This window comes from Brachyhypopomus gauderio, unplaced genomic scaffold (genome assembly GCF_052324685.1).
Source record: "Brachyhypopomus gauderio isolate BG-103 unplaced genomic scaffold, BGAUD_0.2 sc146, whole genome shotgun sequence".
Classification (NCBI taxonomy): Eukaryota; Metazoa; Chordata; class Actinopteri; order Gymnotiformes; family Hypopomidae; genus Brachyhypopomus; species Brachyhypopomus gauderio.
In genome coordinates, this window is record NW_027506967.1 from 126,400 (window position 1) to 143,640 (window position 17,241).

The window sequence follows — 17,241 nt, forward strand, 5'->3', positions numbered from 1 at the left end:
GCGATTACGTCATTTTCGCCGCGCGGACCCTCGCGCCGCTCGCGGCGCGTCGAGTATAAACCAGGCTTTAATAAGCGCAAACGACTGTCGCAGCGCTGCGACGGCACGAGGCTGGGTCGTGTTGTTTTGTCTGGCTGAGGACGCTAACAGCGGCCGAGCATCATGACTTATTAGGGGGGCTGTAATTTATTTTGCTGCAATTTGTTTTGCTGTAAACGATTTTGCTGTAATTTATTTTGCGCGGCCGCAGCAGGGACGCTCTCGCCGTGCATTTGTGTTGTTGGCCCTCGCCGCGCGAGTGCTGAACGCAGACGTCCTGTTCGTGCTCTCGCTGCGTGACTCATTTTTATGTAAGTTACAATCAGTTCAGCTCATGACATTAAAGACATTTTCCGGCTCTCTATCTGCTGAACTGATGTACAATGCTATTTGAAGGGAACAGTCAAATGCTACATGTCTCTTATTCATTAAGTTAGTTTCTGCTTTTTTTGCCTTATCAGGGCCAGTCCCACAGGGTCTAATTGTAAATTGTATAAAAGATGAAAAAATTGAATGTCAGCAGCAGGGTCGTCAAAGGACAACAGAGCCTTCATTGGAATGCATGCTGTGTTAGCCTGCAAGCAAGTGACATCCAAGACAAATGAGTAATTTAGCTCCAATGATTTGTTATTGATGGCCAAACTGTTGAAAGGTGTGTGAGGGGTGTGTGGTGTGTGTGTGTTTGTGTGTGTGTGAGTTAGAGGGACAGAGACAGAATGATGTGGCGTTAGCTTGATGATAGGCTTAGTGATAGGATGCCCATGTGTTCCTGTGCGTGCGAGCGTGCGTGCGTGCGTGCGTGTGTGTGTGTGTGTGTGTGTGTGCGTGTGTGCATGTGTGTGTGTGTGTGTGTATCTTAGTGATAGGATGCCCATGTGTTCCTGTGCGTGTGTGCGTGTGTGTGTGTGTGTGTGTGTGTGTGCGTGCGTGCGTGCATGTGTGTGTGTGTGTGTGTGTGTGTGTGTGTGTGTGTGTGTGTGTCTTTGTGATAGGATGTCCATGTTGCTGTTGAAGGCTTGAGTGTGTAGCTCTCACAACAGTGACACCACTTTATTGGATCATAGACTTAGAGAGAGAAGTAATTGGGAGTAATCAAAAGTAATCAGAAGTGATGGTAATATGAATAGAAAGTGGTAGAGAAAACATCTTACAAACAGAAGAAGAGAAAAACAAGGACACAAACTGATTATTTCATCAATTATTTAGTATTTGTTATAGCACCTGTGCAGAGCTGAGCAAGACCAATTCTGATTGGTTACTCCAAATCCATGTGGCAGTTTGATTTGTTCAAAGAACATGATCATGTTGTGTTTGAAGCAGTGTTGTCCTCCCTGGAAAGGAGGGCTGACTCCATCACGTTAGCACCAATGAGACGGCGACTTGGCCAGTGAAGATCGAGCTGGACACTAAAGTTCAGCATTTGAAGAGCAGCCATGGCTAGACATGGAGCTTTCATTCAGAGTTTACCAGACAGAGTTAGAACTTGAAGGCCTCTTATTATACCATAATAGTGGCATGTGCAAAAAGAAAACTACTTAGAAATGCAAAAATTATAGGACTTGATAAACTGGCACCAGTCAGACCAGGGCAATTACACACAAAGCTGTAATGTATTACAGTTACAGGGATGTTGTGATGACCTTGGTATTGGTACAGATTTGAGACGTATGGAGTATATGAGATCCAGAGGTGGCCCAGGGGGAGGAAGTGTTTTACTACAGCTGTGTAAATATTCTCATCTCTAACTGACTTTGGCTGTTTAAAGTCCTTTCAAGCCTAACTGTAAACACAATCTGAGAACTACAATTTTCCTCATATTGCCCTGCAACCCCGACAATACACCCCCCCCCCCCCCCCCCCTCCCTGAGAGGCAAGTATCAGCCCATCTGATATTTTCCAAAAGCATGACTGTAGGGCCTTTGGGGATTCTGGGTAATGTAGTAAACAACAGTGGGCGGTTTTCAGCCATGTTCAGCATAACCTGTTAAAAAGCCCCTGTGGACTCCATCCGTTGGCAACAACGAGAAACAAATCCTGATAAACGGCCACAGTACAAAGCTGTGAACTCTACATAAAAAACAACAAAGGCATGACGTCACCACCTAATCCTACAAGACGCCACCACCTGATCCTACAAGACACCACCTAATCCTACAAGACACCACCACCTAATCCTACAAGACACCACCTAATCCTACAAGACACCACCACCTAATCCTACATGACGCCACCACCTGATCCTACAGGACACCACCTAATCCTACAAGACATCACCACCTAGTCCTACAAGACACCACCACCTAAACCTACAAGACACCACCACCTAATCCTACATGACACCACCACCTAATCCTACAAGACACCACCTGATCCTACAAGACACCACCACCTGATCCTACAAGACACCACCACCTGATCCTACAAGACACCACCTGATCCTACATGACGCCACCACCTGATCCTACAAGACACCACCACCTGATCCTACAAGACACCACCACCTGATCCTACATGACACCACCACCTGATCCTACATGACGCCACCACCTGATCCTACATGACACCACCACCTAATCCTACAAGACACCACCTGATCCTACATGACACCACCACCTGATCCTACAAGACACCACCTAATCCTACATGACACCACCACCTGATCCTATAAGACACCACCACCTGATCCATCATGACACCACCACCTGATCCTACAAGACACAACCACCTGATCCTACAAGACACCACCACCTGATCCTACATGACACCACCACCTGATCCTACAAGAAACCACCACCAGATCCTACAAGATGCCACCACCTGATCCTACAAGACGCCACCACCTAATCCTACATGACGCCACCACCTGATCCTACACGACACCACCACCTGATCCTACATGACGCCATCACCTGATCCTACAAGACACCACCTAATCCTACATGACGCCACCACCTGATCCTACATGACGCCACCACCTGATCCTACAAGACGCCACCACCTCATCCTACAAGACACCACCACCTGATCCTACATGACACCACCACCAGATCCTACAAGACGCCACCACCTGATCCTACAAGACGCCACCACCTCATCCTACAAGACACCACCACCTGATCCTACATGACACCACCACCAGATCCTACAAGACGCCACCACCTGATCCTACATGATGCCACCACCTGATCCTACATGACACCACCACCTAATCCTACAAGACACCACCTGATCCTACAAGACACCACCACCTAATCCTACAAGACACCACCTAATCCTACAAGACACCACCACCTAATCCTACATGACGCCACCACCTGATCGACACCACCACCTGATTCTACAAGACACCACCTAATCCTACAAGACACCACCACCTAATCCTACAAGACACCACCTAATCCTACAAGACACCACCACCTAATCCTACATGACGCCACCACCTGATCCTACAGGACACCACCTAATCCTACAAGACATCACCACCTAATCCTACAAGACACCACCACCTAAACCTACAAGACACCACCACCTAATCCTACAAGACACCACCACTTGATCCTACAAGACACCACCACCAGATCCTACAAGACGCCACCACCTGATCCTACATGATGCCACCACCTGATCCTACATGACACCACCACCTAATCCTACAAGACACCACCTGATCCTACATGACACCACCACCTAATCCTACAAGACACCACCTAATCCTACATGACGCCACCACCTAATCCTACAAGACACCACCACCTGATCCTACAAGACACCACCACCTAATCCTACAGGACACCACCACTTGATCCTACAAGACACCACCACCTCATCCTACATGACGCCACCACCTAATCCTACATGACGCCACCACCTGATCCTACAAGACACCACCACCTGATCCTACATGACACCACCACCTGATCCTATAAGACACCACCACCTGATCCTACAAGACACCACCACCTGATCCTACAAGACACCACCACCTGATCCTACATGACACCACCACCTGATCCTACAAGAAACCACCACCAGATCCTACAAGACGCCACCACCTGATCCTACAAGACGCCACCACCTAATCCTACATGACGCCACCACCTGATCCTACACGACACCACCACCTGATCCTACACGACGCCATCACCTGATCCTACAAGACACCACCTAATCCTACATGACGCCACCACCTGATCCTACATGACGCCACCACCTGATCCTACAAGACGCCACCACCTGATCCTAAAAGACACCACCACCTGATCCTACATGACACCACCACCTGATCCTACAAGGCACCACCACCTGATCCTACAAGACACCTCCACCTGATCCTACATGACACCACCACCTGATCCTACATGACACCACCACCTGATCCTACATGACACCACCACCTAATCCTACATGACGCCACCACCTGATCCTACAAGACGCCACCACCTGATCCTACAAGACACCTCCACCTGATCCTACATGACACCACCACCTGATCCTACATGACACCACCTGACCTAATCCTACAAGACACCACCTGATCCTACATGACACCACCTGACCTAATCCTACAAGACACCACCTGATCCTACATGACACCACCACCTAATCCTACAAGACACCACCTAATCCTACATGACACCACCACCTGATCCTATAAGACACCACCACCTGATCCTACATGACACCACCACCTGATCCTACAAGACACAACCACCTGATCCTACAAGACACCACCACCTGATCCTACATGACACCACCACCTGATCCTACAAGAAACCACCACCAGATCCTACAAGACGCCACCACCTGATCCTACAAGACGCCACCACCTAATCCTACATGACGCCACCAGCTGATCCTACACGACACCACCACCTGATCCTACATGACACCACCACCTGATCCTACATGACACCGCCACCTGATCCTACATGACGCCACCACCTGATCTTACATGACACCACCACCTAATCCTACATGACGCCACCACCTGATCCTACAAGACACCACCATCTGATCCTACATGACACCACCACCTAATTCTACATGACACCACCACCTAATCCTACAAGACACCACCACCTAATCCTACATGACGCCACCACCTGATCCTACATGACGCCACCACCTGATCCTACAAGACACCACCACCTAACCCTACAAGACACCACCACCTGATCCTACATGATGCCACCACCTAATCCTACATGACACCACCACCTAATCCTACATGACGCCACCACCTGATCCTACAAGACACCACCACCTGATCCTACATGACGCCACCACCTGATCCTACATGACACCACCACCTAATCCTACATGACACCACCACCTAATCCTACATGACACCACCACCTAATCCTACATGACGCCACCACCTGATCCTACAAGACACCACCACCTAACCCTACAAGACACCACCACCTAATCCTACAAGACACCACCACCTAATCCCACCACAGCATTCTCCCCTCTAGTATCCCACAGGACAAACGACGCATTGCATATTCCGGAGGGCACCAGGGCAGAACCTGGGTGGCATCAGTGTTTATGATTTAACTATAGTAGGAAAAGATGCACAAAGTGCTCTGCTCTAGCCTGTGAGCACCACGACGTGAGGACAAACATCTAAGTGTATAGCTAAGTGAACCACAGCGGCAGATTCTACAAAACCGATACATCTACACTCTCATTGTTTTCACAGAAATCTAGGAGGATCTATGGTAATGTTTACATTCAGCTTGACTAATATTTTGGAGGGGGGAGGGGGTGATATGAAATCCTGAAGCCACCATTCTTTTATTCTGCACAATAATTGTTTTGAGGTTTGTTTACATTACTGGCAAAATATGTGTAAGGAACGGCAAAAGTGATGGGAAAAAGAAATCATTGAATGACTTCATATGGCTGATCCTTGAGCTTAAGGATCGGTGCTCCATCACGATGAAGGAACTCTGGAGAAGAGTGAGCACAGCTGGACCAACGTGTCTGGAGTCTGTGGCCCAGTCCAACCTGACAGGTGTATCTGTAAAGATGGAATGAGCAGGACGCGGCCAATAGGAGCTGGAGCCGCAGGTAGTAGTTCTTGGCAGTGCAAGTCGATCAGAGACTGTGGGACTCACCGCTTAGTGTTTCCTCTGGCAGACTCAAGGACCCCCCCCCCCCCCCCCCCCCCCCACACACACACACACCCTCCAGACCATTTTCTTGTGATAAAAGGCCAGCATAGATGGCAACAAAGTTAGGGCTTCACACCACACAACTGTAAGTAGCCTCTCAAAAACATTTGTCCTCCTGGGCCTGATACAAGATTATCCTTCCACACCAAGGAACCACCAGGAGGTTCAGACTCTCACTCCTCGCTCTGGTGATCTGCAATCCCTTGTCCTCTCATATTAATTTCAGTGCACGTGCTAAATACTTGACAATCGTTGCTGAGTAATAAGCAGTTCATTCTCGTTCCCAACTTGTCATATGTTGGAGCTCGCACAGCAACAACTGGCGTCGGTACATAAGCGCCGAAGGTGCCCTTACGCGTCAGATTCCGACACGCATGGCAGTCCCACAGACTTCAATGTATACCTGGTTGGGAATGCAAACGAGTTGTAATATACCTTAAATACCGAAACTAAATAACATGCCTAGAATGTGTTATTTTTATTTAATTCATTAGTTTCATTCGTTAGCTACTCGTTAGCCACACAACATTTACTGGCGAAAAATGTAGGCCCATCTACAATGTTCTGCATCATCGAAGGTCTTGTGTTAGGAGGGTGAAAGAGGGGAACTTATGTCACGCCATCTAATATAAACCAACACCCTGGTCAAAGAAAGCAAGGGCTTTGTGTACTGGAGGGAACAAATGGCCATTAGAAAGCCGTTCTCTCAGTGAGCGGTCCTCCTTGTCAGGAACAGCTATGCTTGACTGCTTCTAAACTCCTGACAAACTCCCACTGCTAGGTCAGCTAGTATTAAGATGTCTTTGGTGCCACTGAGCTATTTTGCATGCCATGATATCTTTATTGATAGCTGTTGTTTTTCTGCTAAACTTTCATATTTCTAGCCTCTTTGACATACATTGAAAAGGTTAAGCACACACGAGTCTTAATTTTTAATGCATTTCAAAATTACTTGTTACTTATGCAAACATCCATCAAATGAATAATGAAGTGGAATATAGGTATGTCTATACACTTTAAAATGCAGGTAAATGGAAAGATTGCTTGTTAAAGCATGCACACTCAACCTTTCGCATGTATTGAACTATGAAGTCTCGTCCATAAATTTCCTGCAGGGTGAATTCTGCAGAGTGAACACAATGACAAACGAGAGATCAGAGTTGATGATGGTGCTAGCATTTATGGCAGAAGAAAGCTGCTCTGTCTTTGTGGTCTGCACATTTCCTACTCTCCACTGCCATTTTCCCTATGCTTCCGCTGGGACACCATGAGACAGAGTAGCAATAGCCATAATCCAGCAATTATATAACAATGATTTGGCCGGTGTTAATCTCATCAGCTTCAGTGCTTCCTCATCAGTCACAGAAGAGAGACGGAAAGAGAGAGAGAGAGAGCCAGACAGACATACAGACAGAGAGAGATAGTGGGAGAGAGAGAGAGGGCATATTAAAATATTCTTCCATTAACACACATGGAGAGCATTAAAATGGATCTCTCAGTACACCTCATCTAACAGCTGCACCCCTCCCAGCTGGGCCAGAGAAAGATGGAGAATGAGAGAGAGAGAGAGAGAGAGAGAGAGAGTGACAGAAAGAAAGCACAGATAAAGTAGAAGCAACAGCAGAAGTTAAACTAAATCATTCATTATTCATTCAGAATGAAAGAAAGCAGGCCAAAATTTTGGACTTACGCATTGCACTTTTTCTTGAGCAATGCGCACACAAGCTCTCACCAGTTACACCTAAAAGATCCGGGAACACAAGCGTGACCTCCGGACTTCATTTATTTATTCCTGTAGCTTAAAACGGGGCTGCCTATTTATAGAGCCGAGTAAGTGGACAGGCCTCTGTTCTGGGATCCAGAAAACAACAGCAGATGTGCTAGTGCTGCGTGTTTGGAGAACCTGTGGGGGTGGGGTGTCAAACGTAGGCCCACGGAGACAAACATGGAAAACAGCCTCAGGCCCCCTTGGCTGTAGAATCTTATTAGCATTATGCTAACACAGAATGAGTGTTAGCTTGATGCTGAATAACAATCGATCCTATTACCATTAAACTCACAGGGAGTCTAAGTATTTGCACTACATGTACTAAGCGTGCTTTTCATCTTTAAATCTGTTTTTTGCTCGGGAAAACAAGTTTTGCATGTTCCTAAACATCTGACTGAACATCTGTTGAATGTCTACCCTAGAGAGATAATCTTCCTCCTGAGTATTTTTGATTCATTACCTTCCAAGCACAAATCCTTTTGTTGAAATTAAAGCTCCTCCTGTTTCTCTGGCTTTGCAGCTCATGAATATTCATGTAATGCAAATATTGACTTTTCTTGCTGTGTTGAAAGTCTATCTAGGAGTTAAATTACGGGTTTGAATATTCACAAGGCTTATAACTCACCAGTTGTTTCCGCAGTCTTACAGTTGATTTGAACCATCCACAGACCAGCTGTGGTCATGTTGATATGTATAAAAATAAATTAAAAGAGGGAGGGAGAGAGAGAGAGATAGATAGATAGAGAGAGAGAGGACCTTGTGCATTCTCAAACTACTGTAAACCAAAGAGCTAAAAATCAGACTATTCCTCTTAGAACAGGAAACAGGAAACTGCAAATCTCATTTTAACAAGCTCCCATCAACTTCATCACTATATCAGCATCATCTTCATCACTGGTTTCATCATCATCTTCATCATTGGTTTCATCATCAGCTCCATCAGCACTTTCACCAGCTTCATCATCAGTTATCGGATCCATTTCATCATCAGGGTTCTCGTCGGCTTCATCACCATCAGCACTTTCAACAGCTTCATCATCGGTGGTCTGATCGTCGTCATCAACAGCGCTTTCACCATCTTCTTCATCAGTGCTTATATGAGTTTCATTATCGTCTCCTTCAGTGTCCCCTGGTACCCCCCACACACTCCGTCCTGTCTCTCACTTCTCTGATAACAGAAGGAGCTGAGAGCTGGGGAAGGGGTCATATATTAAGATGTTGTGGGCTGGTGGGACATGTTGTCACCGCCAAGCCATCAGGGAGTCATCAACGAATAATTCTGCCGGCAGAAATGACTGCAGCTTGGTGAAGCACAGGCCCACCAGCCCGCACTGATCTCCTATACCGCATAGCGCTGCGCTGTTATTAAACATGCAGTCGAATCCCGTAGGGGCAACATGACTTCAGGATTAATGTACAATTTAGAGCCGTACGTCTGTAACCCCCTGAATTATTCAAACCGGCCGTCACTAAGAAGAGACCATCTCCACATACGGATTCATGCATTATGCCGTAATGGCTGGTTTGAGAAACCGTGAAGAATATCTCGGAGGAAAGTTGGGTTATTATTGCTTTTGTGAGCGCAGAACGTGGTGCGAAAGCAGCGGCATCTGATTGCTTCCCCACTTCCTGAAGGAGACGGAGGGGGTGTTGGGAGTGGGGGGTGGGGGGGGGGTGGTAGAATCGCTAGGAGGAGTGCTGGGGACAGCTGTGTGGACCGCGTTTATTTCGGGACGTTTCTTTTCCCTTGAAACTGTTGTTTTGAAAATGCGGCACACCAGAAACAGCCAAAGCGCTCGGTGTGTCAAAATCAATTATTTGGTACCTTGTTGACTCAAGAATATACCGGTAAGCTGGTGAAATGAGGTGCTGGGCCAGAGAAACCCACAGGAACTGAGGACTGAAGACTTTGTATTTTAGTTTTCTTTTCATTGAAGGAACAATTTCAGAATAAGAACACTACGATATAGACACAAAACAGCCTGATGTCCGTGGGTCACTGACTTTATTACAGTCACTGAGTGCAAAGGATTTGCAGCTAAGCACTGAATATTACAATTTTATTTAAGGTTATGTTAAATTATCCAATTACATGTGGTTCTCATAATTCATAAGTGTAATTCATATTATATAATGTATAATGAATCTGTAATGTATAGAGAGGTGTGTGATACTTTGTACATTCACAAGATGTATGTGTGCATTGCACTTACTAGATGTGACAATGTTAAAAAAAGATGAGATTCTGCACATTATCCTTATACTTACTGCATCATTTCGAATTCAATATGGAAAAGTACAGAGCCAAAACAACTAAAATCTGTGTCACTGTCCAATTACTGACATACTGCACTGTGTGCAGTTTTGAGCGGCTGCGTGTTGACGAAACGTCCCCAGAATGCACATGGGTATATTTTTATATCACGCAAGCAGCTCAATTCCCCTTGAAATGCAGTTTTACTGTCACCATGGTATTATCATGCTTCTAGCGTCCTGGCGACTGTTGACATGCCAGCTACTTCATTTCAGATTCCAATTACAAGGCATTCTGGGACATTGTGTATTTCGCTCTCTCTGTCCCCAATTCTGGCATTCAGTTGAATTTAGCCTTCATGTACTGCCGAAGCTCATCCATCTAAGTGGATTGTCTCGTATGGACAGCTGTCCATGGGCTGAGTGTATAAAGCACACTGCATGGTGTGTGAAATCTAAAATATTGCCCTCAGTTTGCAGGACTGCAGTGTGGTGAACTTCTCCGTGATTGAGTGAGCTTGAGAAGCAGGCCATTACGCTGAACTCGCTAAGAGAAAAACGAGCTTCATTTCCCATTCAAAGCCACTTAAAGAACCCAACTTAAAAACACTTAAATACAATAACATGGAAATTGAATAATTAAAAGTGCATTTAAAAGGAGTTTATGCATATGATATTAAGTGAAGTTACAAATCAGGTAGTCAGGCAATTCGTTCTTCTGAATTTTGTTAATAATAATAATTAAAAAAAAACTATTCTTTGTACTTCTCAAAATCACAGTCAGCAGTGACACTGTTGAGTTCTTGAAATTATGATCAATGGCACTGAATATCTGAGAGGGATGTAGCATATTTCAATGCATTATTCTAGCATTATGGTAGAAGAGAATGTGTGGTTTCAATTAATTTGCCTGGTTACATATAGGAATGGAATGAATAATGAATGAAGATGAAAAATTAATTTTTCACACAATATTAATTTTCAGATTTCACCATGGACCCTGCCACCCACACACTTGTCCCCAAATTTTAACTGATCAGCTGAAGTGGCTCTGATGATATGGTTTAATAGCATGACAGGTACATGCGGACTGGCTCGGTCCTGGGGAGCAGTGTCCATCAGGACTTCAGGGAGACGTTTCTGGATAATTCCAGGAGAAATGTCTGCAGTCTGGTGGACAGACCAGTCTTCTAACTCTACATACTGATATTCTCTCCCATGAAACACCCAGCATGGTTCTGTGTGACTTTAATGTAGAACTGTACCCCATGTCTGCAGGACCGGGTTGCATTTTAGCTCCAAGCTGCATAGCCGACTACACACTACACTACACAAACGCAACGCGCACAGGCATGCATATACACATACAAATGTACATATATGTACGCACGCATACATATGCACAGGCTTTTTATCTTCAGGCTTTGGCCTAAAGAACGAACACTCGATTAACTTTTCAAACTGGGTGGAACCGATAAAGGAATCACGAAGAACAGGTGCGCTTCTGCCCCGCTTGTAGCGGCCCGGCGATTTTGCCCGCAAATTCTTTTTCCCAAAAGTGGAGCCGCTAATCCGTGTTGTCTCCCCGTGAGCTTATTTATCTGTCTCACAGCAGGGACGGTCCTTTTCAGCGCACAGCCACTGCGTCGAAATAACACAGCGATGCAGAGGTGTCTGACAGAGCAGGCTGAGTGGCTAAATTCGCGAAATCATTAAAGTTCCAGGGGTCATAACACAGACGCCGCGCAGGGCTCTCCTGACTTCAGTAGCGCAGGAATGAGGGGAGGGATGAGGAAGGAAGAGGAAGTGTATTAAACAGAATAGCCGGCGACAGGTGAGCCCGCCCTTTTTACGATAATGTCCCCTCTCCGATTACAGCTCTGACCTTCCGCGATGCGGGCGTAAGGTGAGCTCTTCATTAGGCATGCGATTAGCTGCCGGCAGAGCCCCTGACGGGACGCTAATCGGTTTGCGCCCCGCCCCCCCGGCCTGCGCGGGAGCCCAGGGGCGCTACGCGTTCCTCGCACCTCGCAAACGGCTCGCACCTCTCGCCGAGAGCGCTCGGCTGGTCCCCGTGCACACGGCGGGATACCCACCACCCACCCCCCCCCTCCCACAACAGTCTCTGGGCGCGGGCCAGTGCCTGATTTACGGCGGTGCCTGGCACATGCCGATTTGTTAACATGGTCTTTAATGTAGCTGCACTGCCAGCTTTTCTCCTTTCAGGCTGGAGCGTGCAGAGTTACTGGCCAGTCCAACGCAATTTCGCGGGAGGTCATAGAAACGCGTGTTAATTCCAATGGATCGTTAAGGCTCGGGTTAATGGAGGATTTTGTATTTGTAACATACTTGCAGTCCTACGGGTGCATCAACCAATAAATGTAGCTTATATAGTGGAATTGTTGTTGCGTTTGGAGTTGTGAGAAGATTATGTGTTAATAAAATTCAGTGACATATCAACAGGTTTTTATATATATTTGGTGTAACGTTAATGACATTGTTACTGTCCTTTACGCTAAATACTGCATAATTGCTGATTGGGTAAATGCATCCTGATACTTAAGTGCTTGCTGTTCTTGCTGTTGTCACTGGCGTGATGTGCTTTCTCAGTCAGAACAGTAACAGCTGCTGTTTCCACACTAAAGGAAACAAAAAGCTCACTTGAGGGTGGAGGAATGGGGGTGCGGTGTGGGGGGGGGTGGGGGGGTGAAATGGACACTTCACTTGCTTTGAATACAATTGTGAAATTAATTAGGTACTTGAGCTGCTACTTAATCTGATTCTTTTGTGTATGACTACATGAGCACATTTTTCGAGCGAAATATTCCAGTTATTGCAGCCTTCCACTTTCTGAGTGCATGAACAATCCCATCAGGCAAAAGGACAGAATGTACTTCTGGATCTTCTCCGTGTCAGGTGTGTTATTATCAACTCTGAGTCATTCAGTGTGTCGTGAGGCCTGGTGGGCACCACTGACCTTCTCTCTCACCATCACACGCCAGTGGACATTTTGTCTATGGTGCAGGAGGACAAAATGTCGTCCTGGCCGTGCTGCATCTGGTGTGTGAACCTGGTAGGCCAGCATGACCAAGCTAAAGCCACCGTGACAGGGGGCATCTCCACTGCTTCCTCTGCCATGCATTCACAGGCCTTTCATTCTCCATCTGCTCCCCTTTGGGTGAGGAGCAGGTCGGGGCGTCTCGAGGAGAGACACGCACCTCTGCTCGCCAGGACAATGCCTGCCGCCGCCCCGCGACACACCAGCGACTTCTAAGTGTGGGGATCCATCCTACACGTCTGCCATATTTGGTCTCCAGAGAGAAGGTGTGAGATGTGAGGGAGAGAGGATATCACTCCTCTTCTCCGGGGTTGGTTTATTCATAAATACAGCAGGGCCACACATGCAGGGATATGAGCTAATGACCATATGTTTGCTTTTTCTGCACGTCTGCCAGCGCTAGATTAGAAATCGTCAAAAGGTTCTCCCTTTATTCCTCTACCTCTTTCAGTATTTTGCTTTCTCTTCTTCTCTCTCCTTTTTTTCCCTCACTCCCTCTCTCCTTCCCTGTTCCTCTCCTTCTCCTCCGTATCTCTCGGTTTTACGGTCTCTCTGTTCTCCACCTGTCCCCTGTCCTTATGCGGCCGTGTGTTTGGTTAGAGTGAGTGAACGTGGCTCTTGCTTTCCTATTTCTCCTACAGGCAGAAGGTCAATACCTCCGTCCTTCTTCCCTCTGCCCACATCTTATTGATGTAATGGAAGACTTGAGGCTTGGGATTGCATCACACACACACACACACACACACACACACACACACACACACACACACACATGCACGCACACTAATGTCTGTTCTTGGCAGACACAAACAGAAAGCCATATCTCACAGAGTGGTATAAAATCAAACTGATAGTAATCTACAGGTAAAATATCTTTGATTCCCTCTAAAAGGTTAGCATTCTATATAATTTATTATATTTATTTCAACCACAGCACCTGTAAATACCAACATGTTTTCCTGTCATCTGTAATCTGTAAAATGAGCAATTTCTAGCAAAACTCTAGCAACTTCAGCTGTAGATAGATAGATAGATAGATAGATAGATAGATAGACAGATAGATAGATAGATAGATAGATAGATAGATAGATGAGAGAGAGAGAGAGAGAGAGAGAGAGAGAGAGAGAGAGAGAAAGAGAGAGAGAGAGTACATACCCTTAATCCGCAAACTCTCTGGGATCTTGTCCTGCTGGAACAAGAACAGAGGAACACATAGTCATAAAACATGATGTAGAGAAGTGCTTTCCAGACAGCTTGTCAATAGATCTCTAACAAGTCACAGTCAGGCACTAGACACCTTAACATGTCACAAGTTTTACACCCCCCAGGGACCTAAGCCAGCGCAGACACGTTCCTGTATTCCCTGAAAAAAGACACCCGGCAGCAACACTCATTTAAAGAGACATGTGGTTCCACATCAATTTTTGCTTTTCTCTCAAGGGCAGTAGCATCAAATTTATAGCATGTGATTAAGCTTGTCCTATAAATACCTATTTAGCTGTGTCATAAGACAACGTTATCGTCACATGAGTGCTCCTGAGAGGAAGTCTCGGTTCACAGGCACTGAATTATCACTATCTAATAAATACTGTAATTGTGCTGAACTCTGAGGTGATGTTGTGCATATCCTTCACTGAGAGATCAGTGCCCTGCCCTCCCTCTCCTGTTTGTCTACAGACTGTTTGACGGGGCGGAGCCAGGAGGGGTGAGGCGTGGCCAGGCAGGAGAGGCGTGGCCAGGCAGGAGAGGCGGGCTCTACGAAGGAGCCTATCTCTAAAGGTTAAAGGCAGATTTTACGGCTCCTTCCTCTGTCACTGCCAGAGAGGAGAAACAAATGTTACGTGCCGCCGTGCTTTTAAATGCGGCCATTTCAAAGGGCAGTGCTGTCAAATTATTTACCTCAGGGCAAACTGTATTTCATGTGTATTAACAATCATGACCCATTATGAAGGAATAAAAAGGCCCAATTACTGCAGGTGCTAGCCTCCATTAGCAGCAGCCCACTGCCCAGCTAACACAGCAAGGACAGTGGCATGAATATTTGATACTGTGGCTGCTGAGATTCATTTTTCTGGACGTGTAAACTCCAGGGGCATGAGGAATGAGAAGAATTCATATATTTTTTTTTTCAATCTTTCACTCTCCTACTTGTAGAAGAGCATAATGGAGTTGATGCATAATGCAGGAAGCCTAGAGATAGAAGTAAAGTGTTTCTGCGCTCACTGGTAGAGAGAGAGAGAGAGAGAGAGAGAGAGAGAGAGAGAGAGAGAGAGAGAGAGAGAGAGAGAGATAGGGAGAGAGAGAGAGGGAGGTGGAGAGAGAGAGAGAGTCACCCACATGTATCACCCAGAGTGGTCGGAGATGACGGCTATTCGTGTGTGGGTGTGTGTGCACATGCAAGTATAACTTACATCAAGTACGAAATGGGTACGAGAGTTTGGGCACTTTGATGTGGTACAACTGGCTCAAACTTAAAACATTAAATCGTGATGTGGTGTTTTGTATGTCTGTTGAGGACAGACAAAAGTTTCATAAGTGAAAGAAATACTCAAGAGAAAGAAGGAAAAGAACAGAGAACGGGAGGAACACAGTGAGCAGAGAGAGAAAGAGAGAGCGAGAGAGAGAGAGAGAGAGAGAGAGAGAGAGAGAGAGAGAGAGAGAGAGAGAGAGAGAGAGAACCCATCTAAAAGGGTTGCTGACTGGGTCTTTCTGTGAGCTGGCTTGATTCTCCCTTTAATTTTTCATTTGTTCACAATGAATGAGCAATTATACCATTTTATATGAAACAATTATCTCCATGTACACAGCTCATAAACACAGCAGTTCAATGGGGAACCAGTAATTAGCTTTGTCATGCAACAGATCAGTAACTTGACTCTCCAGCAGCTGACATGAAGGAAACGTTTCGGATAGTTTTGGTGCTGCTGTGCTTCATCTCTTTTTCCCAGCAGTGCGTGTTTGAAGTGCCGGTGTGTGAGACTGAATCTCTACACTCGACTCCATCACACCCACAAATCCCCTGGAGCAGGAGCTGCCCTCCCAACAAAAATAAAAACATCGCTTCCTCTGACCTTATACGCCTCTAGTCCAGCATTACAGTGTGACTGAGGCAGGTTATGGACTCTGATATATAGCTTGACCTCTTCCTCTTCTCTCTGTTTCTCTCTCTGTTTCTCTCTCTCTCTCTCTCTCTCTCTCTCTCTCTCTCTCTCTCTCTCTCTCTCCGCCTCACTCTTTTTAAACTATATCTCTGTCCTCACCCTCCTTACTGATAAGGACACAATTAGCATTAAAAATGCATCGGCAGATAAAGGCAAGACCTTAATTACTCTTTTGATCTACGGCAGTATGATGTTTTATCTGGAAGACATATTCCAGTCCAGGTTGATTGGGGTCCTAGCGATTGCACCTCTGCCCTTTTCTCACGATTTAAAAATGCCTGCAACTCTATCTGTGAACGATAAACTTCTCAGAATTCATTTGGAGATATGAATAAAAGAAATTCAATTCATCTTTTCTTCTATGAACACCTGCCAATCCCAGCTCTTCCTCCCATCTCAGAGCTGGCCCCGCCTGTCATTTTAAGCGTGTGCTGTGTTTAAATCATCATAGATGGTGGGTGGACTTAAATATGCCCTTATGAATGACTGGCATAAAAGAAGGGGTGGGGATTTGGAGAATAAAAGGGCAGCTTTGAATCCCCAGCTATCAGACTGGCATTTGTCTGAGCTGGACAAAGCTTCCTACCATAAAATGTGTTTAAGGGTGGCAGCATTCAGGCGGAGCTAATGGGGTCACTGGCTCGTCTCTGTGCCTGTGTCATAAAACAAATCCACGCCCCTCAGACCACAATCCACCAATCAAAGTTCTCCAGCCAACAAAGGTTTTGGAGCTTGTTCCAAAAGATTCTATTTTCCAGAATCCTGGATGTGGGCTTTATGAAG

The 17,241-nt window shown here is 46.0% G+C and overlaps 1 protein-coding gene across 2 annotated transcripts in view; it reads right to left on the reverse strand.

Annotated features, from left to right (window-relative positions):
* Window positions 1-17,241, reverse strand: part of fstl5 (follistatin-like 5) — a 109,933-nt gene that overhangs the window by 71,694 nt on the left and 20,998 nt on the right. Inside the window, exon 3 of one of the 2 annotated variants that reach the window (XM_076994502.1) lies at window positions 14,453-14,483. In XM_076994502.1, coding sequence (XP_076850617.1) covers window positions 14,453-14,483 — 31 coding nt within the window. Of the gene's footprint in view, window positions 1-14,452; window positions 14,487-17,241 lie in introns of both variants that reach the window. The other variant, XM_076994501.1, reaches the window with a different exon arrangement.